At 33.8% G+C, this 24276-nt stretch overlaps 1 protein-coding gene across 1 annotated transcript; it reads right to left on the bottom strand.

Moving 5' to 3' along the window:
* Positions 1 to 16398: 16398 nt before the first annotated feature.
* On the bottom strand, positions 16399 to 20012 carry LOC134710375 (uncharacterized). Its single transcript, XM_063570734.1, has 5 exons — positions 19830 to 20012; positions 19334 to 19416; positions 17984 to 18704; positions 17503 to 17609; positions 16399 to 16724 (listed from the first exon to the last, which is right to left on the bottom strand). The coding sequence occupies exons 1-5, from the start codon at positions 20002 to 20004 to the stop codon at positions 16497 to 16499; spliced, it is 1314 nt and encodes a 437-aa protein (XP_063426804.1). The 5' UTR covers positions 20005 to 20012; the 3' UTR covers positions 16399 to 16496.
* Positions 20013 to 24276: the final 4264 nt, after the last annotated feature.

Below are 24276 nucleotides of genomic sequence, written 5' to 3'. Positions count from 1 at the left end.
AGTTTATGAAGGAATGATTTTAACTTCGCCAGCATGAATATCAATGTCATGGTAATTTTTATAAATTTACTGTTTGCAAACGTAGGAATTATTCGAAATACTAAGGATTTTCTTATCTCAGTCATGGATAATCTAAGCCTTATTTGGGAAAAACTTTTTGGAGTTTTTGGATCATTTAATAATGCTCTTCAACTTTGTACTTGTTTGGCTTTCTTATTTTCATTTATCTGTGCGTCACTGGTTAGTCTTGTGTATTAAATTATAAGCCTGCTACCTTTGATAACTATTGTAACTCTTTGTTTAATAGCTTCCAAAGAAATCATGATAGGAAATACAAGCACCAGGATATCGTATCAATTTGGAGATATAAACTTCGTATGCAGGCGCTGCTGGAATGTTGAAACATAGAAGTGGAAAGTTCACAATTAGGAAGCTGAAATCATCTCTTTTGTCGTTAAGTTTTGTTTTCAACAGACCGTCATTGTCAATTTCTAGATGTAAGGCAAAATATTAGGCAGAGTAAGCCCAATTCGTGTAATTGTATGACAGACCTGATAAATCACATGTTAGCCTCGTTTCATTTATTATTCAACGTTTTTAGCAGAATTAACTGTGTTAACACATTTTCCTCAACACCGTAGTTCCATGTTTTGTGCAAGAGTTGTCATTCTTATCACAACGAAGAAGTTATTTTAGACTTCGGGATTAAATTCCGGTTGTTCTTATTGAAATACTATTATAATGGAATAAAAAGATTTCTTGTATATAATTTATGGTCATGCATATTTGTCATTGTTATGAACGCGTGAACGAAATCCGCGAAATGTGAGTAATTACGGGAAATGCTTGTTCGTGAGAATAACTGTCACATAGAACGGCTGCTTTTCGTTCTTCTGACCTATTCAATTCACGTTTGGCTTTGTGAATTTATGTATTTTAGCATTTATTCAGGTATTATTTGTATTAAAATACGGTGAATTACGTTACACATTTTACTTCACGGTGGTGTTTTACCGTCAAACATTGTTGGCCTAAGCCTGGCCTAAATTTGGAATTGTGCATTTGTTATTGAACCATATATTCATTGATGTTCGTTATTTGTCTAAACGCTGACACTATATGCAGTTTTTTGGACTTGATTAAAGTGTGTTGATATGTTGACTTTTAACGTATTGAAATAATATTCCTGCATAATAAATTATTTCATATAATACTCTTTGATCAAGTTTTAGCCATTTCTACTATTCCTGGTAGTTACATTTATACAAAAGGAAGTACCAAGACCGTGTTGATAAATATTCCGATTCAACTTCACAAATAATACACGATGGTCTTGAAGTATACATTCCGCGTACTGACATTGTTAATCGTCTTAATGCTATTCTTTTATTTGTCGTTATGCATATTACTTTAACTGTTTAGAGTTTTTTTTTGTGTGTTCTTGTCCTTCAATGAAAACCCCGCAAGGGTCAATAATTTGATTAAATAATTTGATTAATAGAGTATTCTACTCTATTCTATACATCCCGTTATTGTGTGATTGTTCTACGATAATTTTGTATTCTTGATTCATTTTGATAATGTGATTTGTCTTTTAGTGTATCTTTGATACATATGACGTGGCTCTGTACTTATCCATCCCGCTATTATGTTATTTTGCTCTTGTAAAAAAAGATATAATGGTCTTTCACAATGTAATTTGTCTACATGCATTTTATTGCTTCTTGGATGTGATCATTATATATCTAAAGTTTAAGATGTGAATCAAATACGGTTATCCTTTTGAACATTATTTTATATAGTTATCATGTGACATCAATACATTTTCCAATCAAGAGAAGCTGTTGGTGATTCGAATACAGGTAAGGTAAAGTTCACACATGTCCTGAATAGAGACAACAGTAGTATACAGCTGTTCGAAAGTCATTAATCGATTGAGAAAAATCATCCCGATTACAATCTAAAATCGTGGGTAACATACAACTATAAGAGGAAAACAAGGAAACAAGTAAAACAACAACAACAAATGCACCACACACAGGGAAACGAACTATAAGATAAGAACTACCATTTTCCAGACTTGGTACAGGACATTCTTAGAAAAAAATGATGGGTTAATAGTTATCAAAAGTACCAGAATTATAATTTAAGTACGCCAGACGCGCTTTTCGTCTACATTAGACTCATAAGTGACGCTCAAATCAAAATATTTATAAAGCCGAAAAAGTACAAAGTTGAAGAGCATTGAGGATCCAAAATTCTTAAAGTTTGGAACCTGGTTTAGTTGGTAGCAAAATCTCGCGCTTTTATGGCAATTTCAATTATAACAATAAAATGACATGACATGACTACAGTACAAAACACAGCAAGAACATTCAGGACAGAGAAATACACAAATAAACTATACAAAGATAAAGGCAACAGTAGTATACCGCTGTTCAAAACCCATAAATCCATGGACAAAAAAAACAAAATCGGGGTAACAAACTAAAACCGAGGGAAACGCATTTATTTTAAGACGAGAACAACGACATGACACTAAAATGTAACACACACAGAAACGGACCGAGCATCAGACAAAATCCCACGAGAATAACAAATATAACATCAAAACCAAATACATGAATTTGGGATAGACAAGTACCGTGACACGTCTTATCGCAATGTGAAATACTCCAAAATAAGAGAAAGCAAACGACGCAACTTTAAAATGTAACACACACAGAAACGAACTATAATATAACAATATATTATAATTCCTGACTTGATACAGGACATTTATAAAGGAAAAAATGGTGGGTTGAACATGGTTTTGTGGCATGCCAAACCTTGAACTTTTATGACCATGTGAAATATAACATCAAAATGACAACACAACACCACAGGACTTCAATATAAATAAATTGGAGAACACAATGACAAAGAATAACACGAACAGCCAACAAAAGGCAACAAGTTCAAAATTTTAATACGCCAGAAGTGAATTTTGTCCAAACAAGACCTATTAGGGAGCTACCATTTGATTTTTAGGGGTGGGTGTGGGTAGTTGGCCTAGGATAAAAATTTAAAAAAAAAAAGGCAGGACAGGAGTATTGAATAAAGAAAAAGGCAGGATGAGACACTTGCAAAAACAAAGTCGGGATAAACTAAAAAAAAAGGCAGGACCGAACAGATTAAAAAATAAAAAGGCAGGACAGAGATTACAGCGAAAATAAAATGCAGGACAACATTTTTCTTCCTAGCCCCCCCCCCCCTAAAAATCAAATGGTAGCTCCCTTAGCTACTATTTGATTTTTATTGGGGGGGGGGGGGGAATCGGATGAAATTTGAAAAAAAGTCAGGACAGGAGTTTTAAGTAAAATAAATGTCAGGACCGAAAAGAGTGAAAAATAAAAAGGCAGGACAAAGAATACAGCTTAAAAAAATGCAGGACAAAATTTTTCATCCTAACCCCCCTCCCCCCATTAAAATAAACTAGAGGCTCTAAAGAGCCTGTGTCGCTCACCTTGGTTTATGAGAATATTAAACAAAGTAAGCAGATGGATTCATGACAAAATTGTGTATTGGTGATGGTGATGTGTTTGTACATATTACTTTACTGAACATTATTTCTGCTTACAATTATCTCTATCTATAATGAACTTGGCCCAGTAGTTTCAGTGGAAAATGTTAGTAAAAATTTACAAAATTGACTATAAAGGGCAATAACTCCTTATGAGGTCAATTGACCATTTCAGTCATGTTGACTTATTTGTAAATCTTACTTTTCTGAACATTAATGCTGTTACAGTTTATCTCTATCTATAATAGTATTCAAGATAATAACCAAAAACAGCCAAAATTTCCTTTGAATTACCAATTTAGGGGCAGCAACCCAACAACGGGTTGTCCAATTCATCTGAAAATTAGAGGGCAGATAGATCTTGACCTGATAAACAATTTAGCCCCTGTCAGATTTGCTCTAAATGCTTTGGTTTCTGAGTTATAAGCCAAAAACTGCATTTTACCCCTATGTTCTATTTTAAGCCGTGGCCACCGTCTTCGTAACGTGGCTGGGTCACCGTACACATTTTTAAAACTAAATACTCCAAAAATGGTTGTGGCAAAGTTTGGATTAATTTGGCCCAGTAGTTTCAGAGAAGAAGATTTTTGTAAAAGGTTACTATTATTTACGAAAAATGGTTACAAATTGACTATAAAGGGCAATAACTCCTTAAGGGGTCATCTGACCATTTCGGTCATGTTGACTTATTTGTAAATCTTACTTTGCTGAACATTATTACTGTTTACAGTTTATCTCTATCTATATTAATATTCAAAATAATAACCCCAAAACAGTAAAATTTCCATAAAATTACCAATTCAGGGGCAGCAATCCAACAACAGGTTGTCCGATTCATCTGAAAATTCAAGGGCAGATAGATCTTCACCTGATAGACAATTTTACACCTTGGTAGATTTGCTCTATATGCTTTGGTTTTTGAGTTATTCGCCAAAAACTGCATTTTGCCCCTATGTTCTATTTTTAGCCATGGCAGCCATCTTGGTTGGTGAACCGGGTTAACGGACACATTTTTTAAACTAGATACCCCAATGATGATTGTGGTCAAGTGTGGATTAATTTGGCCCAGTAGTTTCAGAGGAGAAGATTTTTGTAAAAGATTACTATGATTTACGAAAAATGGTTAAAATTGACTATAAAGGGCAATAACGCCTTAAGGGGTCGACTGACCATTTTGGTGATGTTGACTTATTTGTAAATCTTACTTTGCTAAACATTATTGCTGTTTACAGTTTATCTCTATCTATAATGATATTCAAGATAATAAACCAAAACAGTAAAATTTCCATAAAATTACCAATTCAGGGGCAGCAACCCAACAAAGGGTTGTCCGATTCATTTGAAAATTTCAGGGCAGATAGATCTCGACCTAATGAACATTTTAACCCCCATGTCAAATTTGCTCTAAATGCTTTGGTTTTGAGTTATAAGCCAAAATCCGCATTTTACCCCTATGTTCTATTTTTAGCCGTGGCGGCCATCTTGGTTGGTTGACCGGGTCACTGGACACATTTTTAAAACTAGATACCCCAACGATGATTGTGGCCAAGCTTGGTAAAATTGGGCCCAGTAGTTTCAGAGGAGAAGATTTTTGTAAAAGTTTACGCCGGACGACGGACGCCGGACGCAAAGTGATGGGAAAAGCTCACTTGGCCTTTTAGGCCAGGTGAGCTAAAAAGTAGCTCCCTTAGTGACGCCCAGATACAAAAGTTTGAAAGCCGAAACAAGTACAAAGTTGAACAGCATCGAGAAACAAAAGATAAAAAAAAGTTGCACCAAAAACGGCAAGAGTTTTCTGTTTGTTACCAGAACATCCCTATTTATTAGAATAATTTATACTTTTGCAAACAGTAAGTTTTATAAAATGACTATACAAAAGATGTTCACGATGAAACTGAAGTATTAACTAATTAGGCAGCAACCATTTGATTTTCTTGGGGGGGGGGAGGGGGGGGGGGCGCTATGGTGTTTTTTTCTGTGCAAACTTTTTTTTTCGCCTTCGGCGAAAAACAATCTATTTTTTTAGCGACAAACCGAAAACAATTTTTTTCTTTTAATTTTAACATTACATATAGTGGCAGCTGAGGGTGAAACAAACAATTTTTTTTTCTCAGGGTCCAAAACAAATTATTTCTTTCACTAAAACCTGGAAACAAACTTTTTTTTCCAAAAAAAAACAAAAATGACGTCACATTAGAATGAATAAGATAGAATTAGGGTTGATATAAAATGCACATTTCAATACTTATTATTAGCAAAGTAAGATATCAATTAACTATATTATAAGCTAGAGTGGGGGGCCCATATTCGCCGGGGACACAATTTTCGCCGTTTTATGATTTTGAGGTGTAAAAACTTCAAAGGATGGCTGAAATGGAAGAAATATACCGGTAAATGATATCATATAACAAATATAATTATTTTTTTAAAACTGAGACAAAAATTCGGCACCTACTTAAAATCACTGAAAAACGGGCAACGATTTTCGGCCAATTTCTTGAAGAAAAAACACAAATTCAAAGAAGTATTTCTAAGTAATTCATTGACTGAATGCCAGAAAAATTTCAGTTCTTAACACCTTTAAAATGTCTGCTATTCATCTATAATGAAATTGATTTGATTAATGTTGTTTAAAGCTGTGGTTATTTGGTTTTAAATAGATGTGTAAAAACGGCGAATATGTGTCCACCATTGACAAAAAATCAGGAAATTTCAAACACCCTTTAATCTAACTTTTCAGATGATTATATTCAAACAAACACGTTTTCAAGCTTAAGAATGTTTTGCATTTGAAGTTATCTTCATATAGAAACATCAGTATACTTCAAAAACATTTAGACCTGAACATAAACTATAGAAAACATGAAAAGATGTGGCGAAAATGAGTCCAGATAGTTTGCAAATTTTTTTGGAAACTTTAAACGTAAAATATCGTACTGATTAAATACGTTGAACAAAATCTAATAAATGAAGGCGGTGATTAATTTTCTTTACCATAACACATAAATATAATAAAATAAACGTGAACACATTTGACAAAATGCGATGAGAATTACAAATATAACATTAAACATTTAAACTAAATACATGTGATAGACAAGTACCGTACCACGTCTTATAGTAATGCGAATTCACACTCAGCAAACAGTCACAATCGGGAATAGGTCACGTTTGATAATTAAAAGATAAGACGACATAATGACACACCACAATCTACCATGCGGTAAAAATGTTTTTAGCTAGTTTGGTCAAAGACACATCGTATGGATCCACCAATTCGTGATGGTGTCCATAAAATTTACGGAGTGTCGATTTTAATCTGTCCTCATAACTTTATTGGAGCAGTTTTTGCGTAAGGAGCACATTTTGACATGCTAATTGTTATCACAGGTACCAGGCGTATAATTTAATTCGCCGGACGCGCGTTATCTCTACATGAGACTCAACAGTTACGCTCGGATTAATTAAGTAAGAAAGCCAAACCAGTTCAAACCTGAAGAGCATTGATGATAAAAAATTCCCCAAAGTTGTGCCAAAAACGGCTTAATTAAATGTTATCTATGCCTGGGTTAAGAAAATCTGTGGTATTTGGAATAGTTCATACTTTTTCAAACAGTAAATTTATAAAACAAAAACTACCATGCAAGGCTTACTTATACATGTGTTATTAATTGTATAATCTAACTATGTCGGTATTTCTTCTTAATCATACTGTAAAACAAATAAATTCTGTATTTTGAAGTTGCTTTAATATAAAATTATATTTACTTCACATACGAATCAAATAAAACAAATTAAAAAAACTATAAAAACAACTACAAACTATAAAACATAAAAAAAAATCCGAACAGAATTACAAATAAATAAGGGCAACAGTAGTATACCGCTGTTTAAAACTCATAAATCCATGGACAAAAAACAAAATCGGGGGTAACAAACTAAAACCTAGGGAAACGCATTAAATATAAGAGGAGAACAACGACACAACACCGAAACGGACCAAGCATCAGACAAAACACCAAGAGAATTACAAATATAACATGAAAACCAAATACATGAATTTGGGATAGACAGGTACCGTGCCACGTCTTATCTCAATATCTCAAAAATAAGAGAAAACACAAACGACTCAACGTTAAAATGCAACACATACAGAAACGAACCATAATATAACAATGGCCATCTTCCTGACTTGGTACAGGACACTTTTAAGGGGGAATATAAGTGGTGGGTTGAACCTGGTTTTGTGGCATGCCAAACCTCGCACTTAAATGGCAAAGTTAAATATAACATTGAAATGACAACATAATATTACAGGACTACAATACAAATAAATAGGAGAACATATTAGACAAAGAAAAACATGATTAATAGATAACAAAATGCATCAGGTTTAAAATTCAATACGCCAAAATAAAACATCACAACTTAGTTCATGCGTGTTGGATAAACAAATACCAAGACGCGTATTATAGAAATGCGATTTCACGCATAGCAACTGGACGTCTGTTACGTCACATGAACATCTATTACGTCACGAAATCGTATATTTGAAAGATTAATTGATTTTAGGTTGCATTACGTTCAGTGGCATGTGTAACATACATGTTCAAGACGAGACCAAATAAACAATGGGCATGTTCTGTAGGAAAAATGGTTAAACATAAAAAAAATATTAACTGCTACTGAAAAATGAGAAATACTAGATTGGAGCAGAAATTTTGCCATTAATAACAAGCCACTTACGGACCTGCAAGGATTCTCAACGTTTAAAAAGCGTGGCACTCTCTTTACACGAGGCATCGGGTTTAACGTTACAAATTCGACCGGATGTGGCTGCGTATTTGTACATCCCAAACAAACACCCCACATTGACAATGTATTAACCCTCTTGCTGCCGAGTTTTTTTCTTGCATTTTCGCGTCATCAGAATCTGAAGGTCTCGTATCGTAAACGTTGCAAAACTTTTACCTCTCTGTAGAACAGCGCTTTCCCGCCATCGATTATTCTTCCCGCGTCAATGAAGCCGTGATTTTAAAAAGCGATGTTTAAGTAATTTTTATGAACATTATTGTGCATAGTGTGTTATAAACGATGAGTTTAATACAACTTAATTTAAAAATACATTTTTTAACCTTGAAATATATTTTTTTTTATCTCGTCTTTAAAATAAATTAAAAATAAAATGTTTTATCTGTGTCAGGTGAATCACATAAATGATCATTAACCACCTATAAAATACTAAAATATATTTATCCTTGTTTTCCGATTAGCCTAAGTAAACATTGTTATAATTGATACATACCGGCCGTAAACAATCTCTCAAATAATTATAAAGTACTAAACAAAACAATAAGGTCTTTCCCAGGGGTATCTCCTCGCCTAGAGGAAAGACCTCAGCACCGGCACCAAATGAAATAAAAATAAAAACTATGCGTATACAAATAGAAATAAATAAAAACTCCGAGCAGCCGATTCTATGAACTTCTCCTTGTAAAGAGGGTGGTAAAGGGTTATTTTCGTGCAACGTTTTCGGCCTTTTTATTTCACGTGTTTTCGCGTTTTGGTGTTTTATTTCTCGTGTATGGTTCGATGTGCGTGCTTCGTATTTCCCCTTATTTATTTTCCGTGTGTCGTGTCGGTGCTCCTAATTTCTCGATCTTGCCTTTTCTCGCATTTGATTTAAAAGTAAATTGGAACTAACTCAAAGTCAGTGAGTTATAGTACCTTTTGAAACTTGTGTAATTTAATAGAAATTGATGTATATTGTTACCATTCTACTTTCTATTGTATATGTATGCTATACATGTAATAAAGTTCATCATAATAATATATTTTTTTTTCAAATAAGATGCAAGTAGCAGACTATTAAAGGTGACCACAAGGTCTGTATGTCAATTAACAATGTATATATATATACATGATCTCCAAGAACGGCTGAGTAATAACTGCTGGTACTTTTTAGCTCACCTGGCCCGAAGGGCCAAGTGAGCTTTTCTCATCACTTTGCGTCCGGCGTCCGTCGTCGTCGTCCGTCGTCGTCCGTCGTCGTCGTCCGGCGTTAACTTTTACAAAAATCTTCTCCTCTGAAACTACAGGGCCAAATTTAACCAAACTTGGCCACAATCATCATTGGGGTATCTAGTTTAAAAATTGTGTCCGGTGACCCCGCCAACTAACCAAGATGGCCGCCATGGCTATAAATAGAACATAGGGGTAAAATGCAGTTTTTGGCTTATAACTCAAAAACCAAAGCATTTAGGGCAAATCTGACATGGGGTAACATTGTTAATCAGGTGAAGATCTATCTGCCCCGAAATTTTCAGATGAATCTGACATTCTGTTGTTAGGTTGCTGCCCCTGAATTGGTAATTTTAAGGAAATTTTGTTGTTTTTGGTTATTATCTTGAATATTATTTCAGATAGAGATAAACTGTAAAAGGCAATAATGTTCAGCAAAGTAAGATCTACAAATAAGTCAACATGACCAAAATGATCAGTTGACCACTTTAGGAGTTATTGCCCTTTATAGTCAATTTTTAACCATTTTTCGTAAATCTTAGTAATCTTTTAGAAAAATCTTCTCCTCTGAAACTGCTGGGCCAAATTATTTGAAACTTGGCCACAATCATCATTGGGGTATCTAGTTCAAAAATTGTGTCCGGTGACCCCGCCAACTAACCAAGATGACCGCCATTGCTATAAATAGAACATAGGGGTAAAATGCAGTTTTTGGCTTATAACTCAAAAACCAAAGCATTTAGAGCAAATCTGACATGAAGTAAAATTGTTAATCAGGTGAAGATCTATCTGCCCTGAAATTTTCAGATGAATTGGACAACCTGTTTTGGGGTTGCGGCCCCTGAATTGGTAATTTGAAGGAAATTTTGCTGTTTTTGGTTATTATATTGAATATTATTATAGATATAGGTAAACTGTAAACAGCAATAATGTTCAGCAAGGTCAGATTTACAAATAAGTCAACATGACCAAAATGGTCAGTTGACCTCTTTAGGAGTTATTGCCCTTTAAAGTCAATTTTTAACCATTTTTTCGTAAATTTTATATATTTTTTTTATTAAAATCTTCTTCTCTGAAACTGCTGTGCCAAATTGATCCAAACTTGGCCACAATCATCTTTGGGGTTTCTTGTTTAAAAAATGTGTGGCGTGACCTGGCCATCAAACCAAGATGGCCGCCACGGCTAAAAATAGAACATAGGGGTAAAATGCAGTTTTTGGCTTATAACTCAAAAACCAAATAATTTAGAGAAAATCTGACATGAAGTAAAATTGTTAATCAGGTCAAGATCTATCTGCCCTGAAATTTTCAGATGAATTGGACAACCTGTTTTTTGGGTTGCGGCCCCTGAATTGGTAATTTTAAGGAAATTTTGCTGTTTTTGGTTATTATATTGAATATTATTATAGATATAGGTAAACTGTAAACAGCAATAATGTTCAGCAAAGTAAGATCTACAAATAAGTCAACATGAACGAAATGGTCAATTGACCCCTGTAGGAGTTATTGACCTTTGTAGTCAATTTTCAATCTGCTTCCTTTGTTTAATATTCACATAGACCAAGGTGAGCGACACAGGCTCTTTAGAGCCTCTAGTTTTCTTTATATTTACAATTTTATTTCTCGTGCTTCGTTTTTCCCGATTTTTATTTTTCGTGCTACGTTTTTGCGATTTTTGTTTCACGTGTTTCCGTGTTTAGTAACCCCCCCTCCCTTATCAAGTATCAAACGTGTCAGATCAATATTTTCGTTTCAAACCTTGTTTCGGTAGGCGAAGATATAATTCTTATGAAAGTTATTATCAATATTCATATTACTTATTTTTTAATCATGTGTTAACAGATTAGTGTAATGTTTTCCAAGGTTCCCTTATAAACTGACGATTATTAAAGTCTATATATGTTTTATTACGTGCTTTTTACATGTAGTTTGTAGTTCACATTTACAATACATTTAAATAAGATATAAATACTTAAAATACGATGGTCAAGTTTACGGTTAAGTCCTTATCTGGTAAGTAAGAAATAATGTTTTAGATAAAACTAGAACACACCCGCGAAATCGCGGGCATTCGGAGCGTTGTTTAAAGTATGTAAAGTGTTTTGTAAAATATTGAATGACTGGAGAATTTCACATAGTGTCATAAGTCATAGGTTATTGGGGACAGATTTTTTTTTAACCCTCCTCTTTTATTTCAAAAATTCCCAATTTTTGTTTTTCTATCAATTTCAATATTATGTTATCTGTTATGAACATTTAAAAGTAAGGAGCCTGTAATTCAGTGGTTGTTTATAGTGTTTTTCGTTCATTTTTGTACATCATGAAATACGGCAGCTAGTTTTCTCGTTTCAATTGTTTTACATCTTCATTTTGGGGCCTTTTAAAGCTGAGTATGCGGTATGGGCTTTGCTGGTTATTGAAGTCCGTACGGTGACCTATAGTTGTTAATTTCTGTGTCATTTTGGTTTCTTGTGGAGAGTTGTCTCAACATGGCAATCATACCACATCTTCTTTTTAGCTCACCTGGCCTAAAAGGCCAGGTGAGCTTTTCTCATCACTTGGCGTCCGTCGTCGTCGTCGTCGACGTGGTCGTCGTCGTCTGTCGTCGTTAACAATTTTTCAAACATCTTCTTCTCTGAAACTACTGAATGGATTTGGATGAAACTTAGCATGATTGTTCCTTAGAGTATCCTGCACAAAGTGTGCGCTTCGATTTTTGATCCGTCAAAAAACATGGCCGCCGTTACTAAAAATAGAACATAGGGGTCAAATGCAGTTTTTGGCTTATATCTCAAAAACTAAAGCATTTAGAGCAAATCTGACATGGGGTAAAAATGTTCATTAGCTGAAGATCTATCAGCCCTGAAATTTTCAGATGAATCAAACAAACCATTGTTGGGTTGCTGCCACTTAATTGGTAATTTTAAGGAAATTTTGCAGTTTTTGGTCATTATCTTGAATATTATTATAGATAAAGATAAACTGTAAACAGCAAAAATGATCAACAAAGTAAGATCTACAAATAAGTTAAAAAACCAAAATTGTCAATTGACCCCTTAAGGGGTTATTGTCCTTTAATGACAATTTTTCACAATTTATTCATCATATTTGCTGACTTTAAAAAATCTTCTCCTCTGAAACTACTGAATGGATTTGGATGAAACTTAGCATGATTGTTCCTTAGATTATTATGCACAAAGTGTGTGCTTCGATTTTTGATCCATCAAAAAACATGGCCGCCGTTACTTAAAATAGAACATAGGGGTCAAATGCAGTTTTTGGCTTATATCTCAAAAATGAAAGCATTTAGAGCAAATCTGAGATGAAGTTAAAATGTTCATTAGGTCAATATGTATCAGCCCTGAAATTTTCAGATGAATCAAACAACCCATTGTTGGGTTGCTGCAACTTAATTGGTAATTTTAAGGAAATTTTGCAGTTTTTGGTCATTATCTTGAATATTATTATAGATAAAGATAATCTGTAAACAGCAAAAATGATCAGCAAAGTAAGATCTACAAATAAGTCAATTTGATCAAAATTGTCAATTGACCCCTTAAGGGGTTATTGTCCTTTAATGACAATTTTTCACAATTTATTCATCATATTTGCTGACTTTAAAAAATCTTCTCCTCTGAAACTACTGAATGGATTTGGATGAAACTTAGTATGATTGTTCCTTATAATATTCTGCACAAAGTGTGTGCTTCGAATTTTGATCCATCAAAAAACATGGCCGCCGTTACTTAAAATAGAACATAGGGGTCAAATGCAGTTTTTGGCTTATATCTCAAAAATGAAAGCATTTAGAGCAAATCTGAGATGGAGTTAAAATGTTCATTAGGTCAATATGTATCAGCCCTGAAATTTTCAGATGAATCAAACAACCCATTGTTGGGTTGCTGCCACTTAATTGGTAATTTTAAGGAAATTTTGCAGTTTTTGGTCATTATCTTGAATATTATTATAGATACAGATAAACTGTTAATAGCAAAAATGTTAAGCAAAGTAAGATCTACAAATAAGTCAATTTGATCAAAATTGTCAATTGACCTCTTATGAAGTTATTGCCCTTTAAAGACTTTTTTCACAATTTGTTCATCATGTTGACTTACTTTAAAAATCTTCTCCTTTGAAACTGCTGTATCAATTTCAGCCAAACTTAGGCTAAATGAGTTTCAGAGTTTCAGAGTATCTAGTATAAATTTTATATTTCATTTCCTTGTATATCCAGAAACATAGCTCCTATGGCTAAAATAGAACATAGGAGAAAATATTTTTTTTTTGCTTTTGAAGATAATATGATGATTCAAAGAACATTTAATAATCAATGAATTTTGTAAAACTTTTTAAGATTTAATGACTGAAGAATTTCAGGAAAGGTATCAAAAGTTCACATGAGACACATGAATAATTTTAGCGCTTATTTGTATCACATAATGAACATTCATTACTATATAAATAAAGTGTATTTACTTTCATGATGGTCATTAATATAGTATGCAGACCCTCTTGTAATGATTAAATAAACTATGTGACCGCCGTGGATAGTAAACTTGAAAATAATAGTAGATAGAATTAAAATACACTTTATTCGTAGTATTTGTATGTTCAAAGTTTACAGAAAAACGCAAACCGGAAGTATAATCTGACAAACTTGAAAATAATAGCAGATAGACTTTATTCGTAGTATTTGTATGTTCAAAGTTTACAGAAAACCCAAACCGGATGTATAATCTCACTTAAAATTTCGTCCAATGACGCACAATCTCCGGATGCTTTTTTCTCTTGTTTTTCTCCCAAAATAACTCAATCTTAGTTATCATATGAATGGATGACAAATGCGACTATGCACTGCACCTAAAAGACACAGAGGCGTGTTGATTAATTTATTGTGAAAAGAAGAGAAGCGACACCCAAAATGAGGTCTTCTCGTTTAATAGTATAGATGTAGAATATAATAAAGTCAACTATTTATTAGCGTTCAAATCCCAAAAGTGCACTCCCCCCAAACCCTAGAGCTTACGTATTTTTATCCCCAAAATGACGTCATAGGCCCAGCCGGGCTACCAAGACACTGGAAGTGGCCCGGCGGGGGAAAAAAAAATTACCGGAACTACAAGAGTTATTAATAAAACGGAGATAGAATAAAAGAAAAGAAAGTTAAACAAACCCCTGAAATATTTAAAGACTAACAGTAAAATGACTACCGTCACACTCCCTCCCTCTTAAGACCTAATGTGCAGAAACACATTAGTCCAAAGTGGCAAGAATATAACCTAAAATATATAATTTAAAAAATGTTTTTTTTTTTAATTTACACAAGTGATTAACAATAATTATGTATAATGTTACTAGTTTTGTAAGCCTACTATATAATTTAGGATTGTGCCTGATGTTCATATGATGAAATCATAATCTTTCAGTCAGTTTAATTGAAGTCTGGAGCTGGCACGTCAGTTAACTGCTAGTAGTCTGTTGTTATTTATGTATTATTGTCATTTTGTTTATTTTCTTTGGTTACATCTTCTGACATCAGACTCGGACTTCTCTTGAACTGAATTTTAATGTGCGTATTGTTATGCTTTTACTTTTCTACACTGGTTAGAGGTATAGGGGGAGGGTTGAGATCTCACAAACATGTTTAACCCCGCCGCATTTTTGCGCCTGTCCCAAGTCAGGAGCCTCTGGCCTTTGTTAGTCTTGTATTATTTAAATTTTAGTTTCTTGTGTACAATTTGGAAATTAGTATGGCGTTCATTATCACTGAACTAGTATATAATTGTTTAGGGGCCAGCTGAAGGACGCCTCCGGGTGCGGGAATTTCTCGCTACATTGAAGACCTGTTGGTGACCTTCTGCTGTTGTGTTTTTTTATTTTGGTCGGGTTGTTGTCTCTTTGACACATTCCCCATTTCCATTCTCAATTTTATAATATAGATCAACAAGTAATGAAATATTCAATAATAACAACTAATTAATATATTTCTATAATTATGTTCAACCTGAAATACAAATGAAATAAATTAAGCTATTTAAATAAAATTATACAACAATAAGTATAATAAGTATAGAGTAACATCACAATATTACATATAAAGTTTCAACGTCTATTGTTTGGCAATGTCTCTGAACTGTTCATTTCTCCATTTGTTTTCAGCTATTTGTCTCTTAAGTTTTCTGTTTTCTGCTTCTAGTTTCCATCTACTTTCTCTATCTTGTTGTATGCTTCCTGACTCCTTGATATCCCTCAACTTTTGTTTCGCCGACTCACGCGACCGTCCTATAGCATCCATTGAGTTACACAACCACCTTGAAAGGGATTCTTCTTCTTGGCGTGTCTCTGGAATCAGTGGCAGAAGCAACGGAGGCAGATCTGTAATTGATGTCTGAATTTTCCTGCTTTGAAAGTTGTCTTACAACCAGATTGGTTGTTTGGCTCTGTTGTCAGGTTTTCATTACTTGAAATTGTTGAGGTACAACCAGAGTGGTTGTTTGCAGGATGCCCAGAATAGGCATTTTCTGTTTTTATACTCAGCAGTGGAAGCGTGCTGTGCCCATAACCCAGAGGTCCGTTCATTGGGGAGTGCACTTTTGTATTTGTCATTTCTTGTATTCTATTTGTGAATGTTTGTGTTTTCTTTAGGATCAAAATACCCCATTTTCTCATCATTGCTGACAGTTTTATTTTTTAATTCTGATGAATATTTATCAGGTACTTGTACTTTGGTATTATTGCATTGTTCATAAAACAAACGTTCTTGTGTGTTGAAATAATTTTCTTTCATTTCATCCATATTTGGATCATTTGTCCCATACATCTTCATCAAACTCAATAATTTCTTCATGGTATTCCTCTAAACGCCATACGTAGAAATAGCACCATTTTAATCCTGTAACTGCCAACTGCATCATCACTTGGTAAAAATAATTGTGATTCTGTTTAAGTTTTCTATCTTCAACGCTGCCTGTGAGATACATACATTCTGATATACTTTCACTGGGCATTTAATTTCCAACAGGCCAAACTGTGGTATCCTAGAGGGATGATACACTTTACGGTCTGGACTTGCAGCTAACCATGGAGAGTATGGACTTACTATGATGCCACATGGGTATACATTTACATTCTCATCGTGTAGCTGAAAAAAATAGCATCTAGTTTGCCTACTTTTGAACCTCATTATATAATTTCATGTAAAAAAAGTATGAAATGTGCATACCCTTTTAAATATTAAAAAATTATGTGTGATTTGTATGCTGCAGTGATTGAACAAAATAATATCTACTATAATTTATGAGAACTTTAAATTATAACTTGCCATACAGCATATTAGTCTATTCTTTGTTATCATTTATGTCTATGTGTATTTTTCAACTGTTTTTATGATAATTAGCTAATTAAATATATTTTTACTGCAAATGTCAAATTTCTAATGATGAATTAATAAAAGAATGTAACATGAAATGGTTAAATATTATCAAAAACAGAACATTTAAAATTTCATTAAAAGACATTTCAACTGAGATCTATTTTAAACGACTGTCCTCCTCTTTATATATGGCATGGGATCATGATAAAATGTTTTTTTAAATTTTTTTTTATCAATTTATACATAAACATGATCCCATGACATATCTATTCTGGCTTGGAACAGACAGGTTTACACCTGGCAGAGTTACAGTCAGATTAGTATGAAAATATATTTTTTTAATTCAAATGTATGTCATACATATTGTAGCCAAAATCAAGTTTATTGACTGCCCTCCTCTTTTATTCGGGCTTGGGACCGACAGATTTCCACCTGGCAGAGTTACAGTCAAACATTTAGCCTCATATTTTTTTTTCCTTTTTGTCTCTAAATTTTCTAATTAATGTGAAAAAATTCGGAATATGTCTCATACAGCATGTTTACAAACCTTAACGAAAGCAGCAGCAGCTACACTTTCAAATGACAAACCATGACGCATGCTCTCAGTTACTACTTTTCTGGTAGTCTTCAATCTAGCAACCAATGGTTCATTATCTGAAATTGATACACAACTTCAATATACAAAAATTAAAAAAAATACCCAGATTTAAGAACTAAACCGACAGGAATATTTATTATATTTTAAATTCCCTTACAGATCATTGTATTATTCATGGTATTACACATATATATGTGATGACAAGAAGAAAGTCAGTCATTTCATTTCTGGTGAAGAGTGGTTTCATTGGAAATCAGAACACATTAAATATTATTTTTATATTTTAATAACTCAAATGTTAGCATATTTACAATTTTAATACACAACTTATAATGTTTCAACACTCAGCCAGACAATACAGTCTCCATCTGAACTAATTGAACATATAAGAGAAGTTTATTTGATAGTTTTAAGCATTTTGCAAGTTTACCTGCTTTTCTCTTAACAATGTCTCCAGCAACAGATGCAGTGAGTCTATCCTTTCTAATCTTGTGCCATTTTGGTTCATTTGTCTGAAGTCTGGTCATTTCTTCTATGTGAATGCTATCTTCGCTAGTAACTATGACAGAATTCAATGCCAAACTTTTCTTTTCATCAAGAACTGTGCACACAGTATTTTTCATGAAATTGACAACAGGCAAACTTGGATATTCAGGTGCATCCAATATGTTGAGAACATAATGGTTATAAAGTTTTTGTTGCACTGCCACTGGTGATCCTTTTTGAAATTTACCAAACTTGGTATTAACAATAACAGGTGCACTCTCTAAATCTATTACAGACAATAGTAAACATGTCTTGTCAATCTGTGACAGACTTTGGCAAAGCTCAGAAACATTTGGTAGTGGTGAGTTGATGGGATTATACATTGTTGAACGTAGACCACGTGGTTGCTGTTGAGGTGATTGGGTGTTATAACCAAATACAACTAACTCATCAGCCTTATTTCCACCAATTTTTTCACCACGGGGCATATGCCAAGTCTGGGGCAGAGATGTTTTTAGAATATCACATGGAATTGTTTTCATGTTACATGATTTCATGTGAGCTAGGCTGTAAAGCAGGCCTGTGACATGTCCACAAGTCCCTAACTTCCCTATGGCACAAGAGCATGTACTGCTTTCAAGGATAGGACCTTCTACAATAACAACCTGTAAAAAAAGTATTCAAGTGTCAGAGTGGTATGCCAATTGACAACTGTAATATTTTTTGAATTCATCCAGATATTTTCACATTATTTGTTCACAATTTGGATTTCTCATAAGTATGAAATAGATTTAATAAAACTGTTTAAATTGTACATGTATGTTCTAATACTCAACCAGTCTATGTTCCATCTACCATCTGTTTAAAAACCTGAAGAACCAGCTTATACCAATTTAAAGTCTTTGGTTTAATTTAATCAAGTAGGGATGGAATGAAGGATTTCTAAAACTTGCGGTGAGAAAATTACCAAGAGATGAACAATAGAGGCTGTTATATGAGCAAAAAGGAATGAAATCATCAAGATTTAACTAGATATAGGAAGATGTGGTGTGAGTGCCAATGGGACAACTCTCCATCCAAATAACAATTTAAAAAAGTAAACCATTATAGGTCAATGTACGGCTTTCAACATAGAGCCTTGGCTCACACCGAACAACAAGCTATAACTACATTTTGTACATGTATGTACATACAACTGCTGTTTTGAACCACAATATTAAATCATACAGCTGTTGCATTGTTTGTCAACATTTTATACTTAGCTTAATAAACTAGTTTTTACAGGTGATATTACCTCAACATCATGTGCAGACTCATTTTTTCTATGAGATCTTTGGCATTTTCCTCTCACTAAACCACCTTTATCTACTTTGTGAACTGAAAAGGAGTGTTTTATTAAGACTCAAAGGATATGTATCTGAAGGTCTCTTTAAAATAAATTTTAATCTAGGTTCTTAACTTCAGTGAGTCACATTTAAAAACTTCTATGTAAGTAAGAGAGTACACGTATAATATGTATAATATGATGATAATATCTTCAGTTAATAGCCACCATGTCATGTAATCATGTTACATGCAACAGTGTAACTGTAAGAATGCATGGTTTCAGTACAACAAACTTCGGTCATGTTGGTTAAAAATGAAATGACAGTGTATGTCAAAAATATGTGAATTATTTTATGAAACGAACCGACTTCATGTGAATTGGTGCTGGGGTAGAAACGCTACAACTTTTTCATGAATTTTTGACAGACCTTGACAGGTCACGTACACACATGTCAAACACTTACTAGTAATGTTTGTTACGTATTTCTCAGCAAAATATTTATATCCTTTTGACATTTCTTTAACCCCTAGACTCTTTGAACTGCTTTTAACGGAAGATTCCACAAAACCAAACGTCAAATCCGGCAATATAGTCAAATCTCGACTGCTGTCGTCTCCTTTCACTTCCTTATCGGCCATGTTGTTTACAATCGATACGACCTTAACCTCGTTTTCGATTTTATATGCATATTCATTAGATCTCATTAAGAATGGAGTATAGTTGTCTGTTTTCACGTTCCCCAATGGAGCCTCCGTAATTTGAGAGTGTCACGTGATAAGGGTTTAATACTGAACGAACGACGTTATTTCCAACGTGTGGCGGACATGTTTGTCGTGTAAAATTGGCATGTTTGTCGTTGTGTATGGACACATTTGCCCGTTTAGAATACGCATCATCATAATTATGTGTATGATAAGTTTGTCTCTCAATCCCACTATAGTGTGGTGTTTCTGTTTCAGAAGACGGCGTGTCAAGGAATGTTTCATGTTGACAGAATGTGGGTTCAGAATATGTGATTTCACGACAATGGAATGAATTTTGTGTACCGTCATTCTTTTTCAGAAGGCTTATCGGTTTCAATAATTAAGAGTTCTCACTAACTGAAGCTGAGATGTGATATTGTTGAGCTTCGAAGTTTGTTTGTGTGCAAGTATTTTCATAACGTTGGATTGGACTAACTGCTGATTCAGTTGTTCTTAATTCAGGAAATCGTTTATTTTTGTATCCATATCAACCATTTCAACACATTTTGGTTTGTTTGTTTCTTGATTTTCGACTGTACTTTGTTTGTTAGGCAGCAAGCATTGATTTTGGGCTATGGTTTTTTTTGGAAAAAAAAGTTTGTTTCCAGTTTTTGGAGAAAAAAATAATTTGTTTTTGATTCTGAGAAAAGAATTTTGTTTGTTTCACCCTCAGCTGCCACTATATGTAATGCTAAAATTGAAAGAAAAAAAATTGTTTTCGACTTGTCGCGAAAAAAAACCCCATAGTCCCCCCCCCCCCCAGAAAATCAAATGGTTGCTGCCTTACTTTCCGGGTTAAGTTCAAAATAACTAGGACTTTAAAGTCGCCTTAAACTAACCCAACGGAGTCAAAAACCTTCCTTGCGGAACCAAAGCATTTAGAACAAATTTGACATGGTGGAAAAATTATTTATCAGGTCAAGATCTATCTGCCCTGAAATTTTCAGATGAATCAGACAACCCATTGATGGGTTGCTGTCCATGAATTGATAATTTTATGGAAATTTTACTGTTTTTGGTTATTATCTTGAATATTATTATAGATAGAGATAAAATGTAAAAAGCAATAATGTTCAGCAAAGTTAGATTTACAAATAAGTCAACATGACCGAAATGGTCAGCTGACCCCTTTATGATTTATTGCCCTTTATAGTCAAATTTTAACCATTTTTCGTAAATCTTAGTAATTTTTTACAAAAATCTTCTCCTCTGAAACTACAGGGCCAAATTAATCCACACTTGACCACAATCATCATTGGGGTATCGAGTTTAAAAAATGTGTCCGTTGACCCGGTTCACCAACCAAGATGTCTGCCATGGCTAAAAATAGAACATAGGGGCAAAATGCAGTTTTTGGCGAATAACTCAAAAACCAAAGCATATAGAGCAAATCTACCAAGGTGTAAAATTGTCTATCAGGTGAAGATCTATCTGCCCTTAAATTTTCAGATGAATTGGACAACCTGTTGTTGGGTTGCTGCCCCTGAATAAGGCCGACTATCGACACAAAACATGATTTAAACTACATGTAAACATTGAATTTTTTCAATGGGAACGCAATTGTGTTTAGTTTATGTGTGAGTTACACTAACACAACACCGAGTTTAGGTCAATGTGAACACGGCCATAGATTACCTTAGACGTATTTGGCACAACTTTTAGGAATTTTGGATCCTAAATGCTTTTCAACTTTGTACTAGTTTAGCTTTATAAATATTTTGATATGAGCGTCACTGATGAGTCTTATGTAGACGAAACCCGCGTCTGGCGTACTTAATTATAATCCTGGTACCTTTGATAACTATAAACAACGTCAGTATGACTCTGAACTCCCACATGATGTATAGATGTTATAGTTTATTAATTTTAAAGAAGTGAGATTTCCTGTTTATTTTGTAATTGTGTAAATGAAACATTTAATTTAAGCGTAAATGAAAACTTGTTTCTTTACCAAAAAATCAGATAAGCGCAAATACAGTACACAAGGTTAACGATGGTTCTTTGCAGGCAAAACAATTGCTATCAAAATGAAATTCACATTTCACATAGCCAGAAATTAGTATTGGTTTTGCTAATTAATATTCACAATATGTAAATGAGAATTGTACCACGTGATAATAGTTTGAACTGGACTGGCTTGATATCATTAAAATCTTTAAAACACGGCTATTATAAGTTGCCCGTCACAGATTCCTTATTTACAATCATGTTGATATATCCGTAAAGTTGTCAGGCGGTCAATATCAAAACAATAAACGCGAATTTAGTGAATTTGTCGTGCTTTCGTGAGTTTATTCTTCTTGGAATAGTGACATTTTAATTTTACGTGGGAATCTAGAGTCCAACGACTACACATACAAGGTTTGGACTTGCTTATTCTTGGGAAATTCAAGTTTCAAATTTCACCCCGGCAACCTGTTTTTGTAATGACCTTGTAAGCCAATTTTCAACACGAAGTTTGCAAATTTGACATTTCAGCCATTTTAGCCTGTATTTTACACTGTAATTTTAAAAGACTCTCGCTTTGATTCTTTAAAATAGCTCAGGAACCTGTATTTTTTGCAACAACAGTCATTATGTTTCGTTTAAATGGTGTTTATTGTTGTGTATATCCATTTTCTGCCCCGACAACCTGTCTATCACTTAAATTAAAATTAAAACAGACATTTTTTCAAAATTCCCTATTATTTTAATGTAATTTCCGTGACCCATATCCGATTTCTTTAGTATAATATTCAAATAAGCAAAGTGGCGTTGATTTCTGGATATGATAGATATTGTTACGAAAAGTTGTATAATTATAAAAGATATTGCGATGATTTTAAACAAGTTATTTGTTCATTGCTGATATTTTTAATTTATCTGCAAATATTGCAATGAAGAGCATGGAGAGAACACAATGTACTTGCTAGAACAACATGACGACGTGGAAGTCTTCATCGTTCTATATAAATTAAGCAAGAGGGACGAAAGATACCCAAGGGACAGTCAAACTCATGAATCTAAAACAAACTGGCAACGCCATGACTAAAAATGAAAAGACAAACAATAGTACACATGACACAACATAGAAAACCAAAAAATAAACAACACGAACCCCACCAAAAACAAGTGGTGATCTCAGGTGCTCCGGAAGGGTAAGCAGGTCCTGCTCCACGTGTGGCACCCGTCGTGTTGCTTATGTGATATCAAATCCGGTAAATAGTCTAATTCGGTAGGTCACATTAAGCAAACTACATAGCTAATACACTTTACAACTGACAGTTGAGAAATTGGTTTTGGGCTTTGTTACTATTAAAATGGAGTCCATTTTGTTTTAAAACCACTGCATATTTCCCAACAATGCTGACAGATAATGATGCAGACAAGAATCCCACATAACAGCTATTCTCTCTACCTTTCTATAAATATATCAAACATTTGACTGACAATTATGTACACATTTAAAAAAAGAAGATGCTGTATGATTTTCAATGAGACAACTCTCCACAAGAGACTATAATGACAAAAATTAACTATAGGTCACCGTACGGCCTTCAACTATGAGCAAAGCCCATACCACAAAGTCGGCTATAAAAGGCCCCGAAATGACAATGTGAATTCAAACGAGAAAACTAACGGACTTTATGCATTCGTTTCATTGGAGAAGGCGGTGATTATGACATCTGAAGATAAACAAAATTTCCGAGAGTTTATAGAAAATATTGCCATAAACATTTAGATATAAACCCTATTCATAAACCCTAATTCTAAAATACAAAAGAATCCAGAGATGTGTGTTTTATTTAAGTAAAAAATGTAGATTGAAATCTGTAAAAAAATCAACTATGTTTTTTTAATTGTTTCCCCTTATGGTTCTTTTTTTTATTGAAAACATAATGGGACAATAGTAAGAGCATAGTTTAATGCCCAAAATAAAGTGCATACGACATGCAGAAACTGATTAAACCATTATTATAATGATGGTAAAAAATAAAATATTTAAGGTACATACTACATACTATGGAATGCAGTTTCTCACCAAATTTGTGGAATGTGGTGAACACATTCAACCTCTTGGAAAAAACAGTACAGACCTGAGAATTGTCTGAAACTATCATTAGCACTGTCACACCAATATTTCATTTGTACCAGCTATTTATGGAAAATAATTCAAAATGTGCACGT

The sequence above is a fragment of the Mytilus trossulus genome, chromosome 1 (assembly GCF_036588685.1).
Source record: "Mytilus trossulus isolate FHL-02 chromosome 1, PNRI_Mtr1.1.1.hap1, whole genome shotgun sequence".
Classification (NCBI taxonomy): Eukaryota; Metazoa; Mollusca; class Bivalvia; order Mytilida; family Mytilidae; genus Mytilus; species Mytilus trossulus.
Note: the sequence above shows the minus strand (reverse complement) of the source record. Positions and strands in the feature narration are given on the sequence as shown.

Excerpts from the sequence above, each read along its gene's own strand:
- LOC134710375 (XM_063570734.1), bottom strand. The coding sequence starts at position 20,004 with ATGGCCGATAAGGAAGTGAAAGGAGACGACAGCAGTCGAGATTTGACT. Across the intron at positions 19,417-19,829 it reads ATACGTAACAAACATTACTA|TTCACAAAGTAGATAAAGGT; the intron begins GTAAGTGTTTGA and ends ACTCCTTTTCAG. Across the intron at positions 17,610-17,983 it reads CATTGTTAAGAGAAAAGCAG|ATAATGAACCATTGGTTGCT; the intron begins GTAAACTTGCAA and ends TATCAATTTCAG.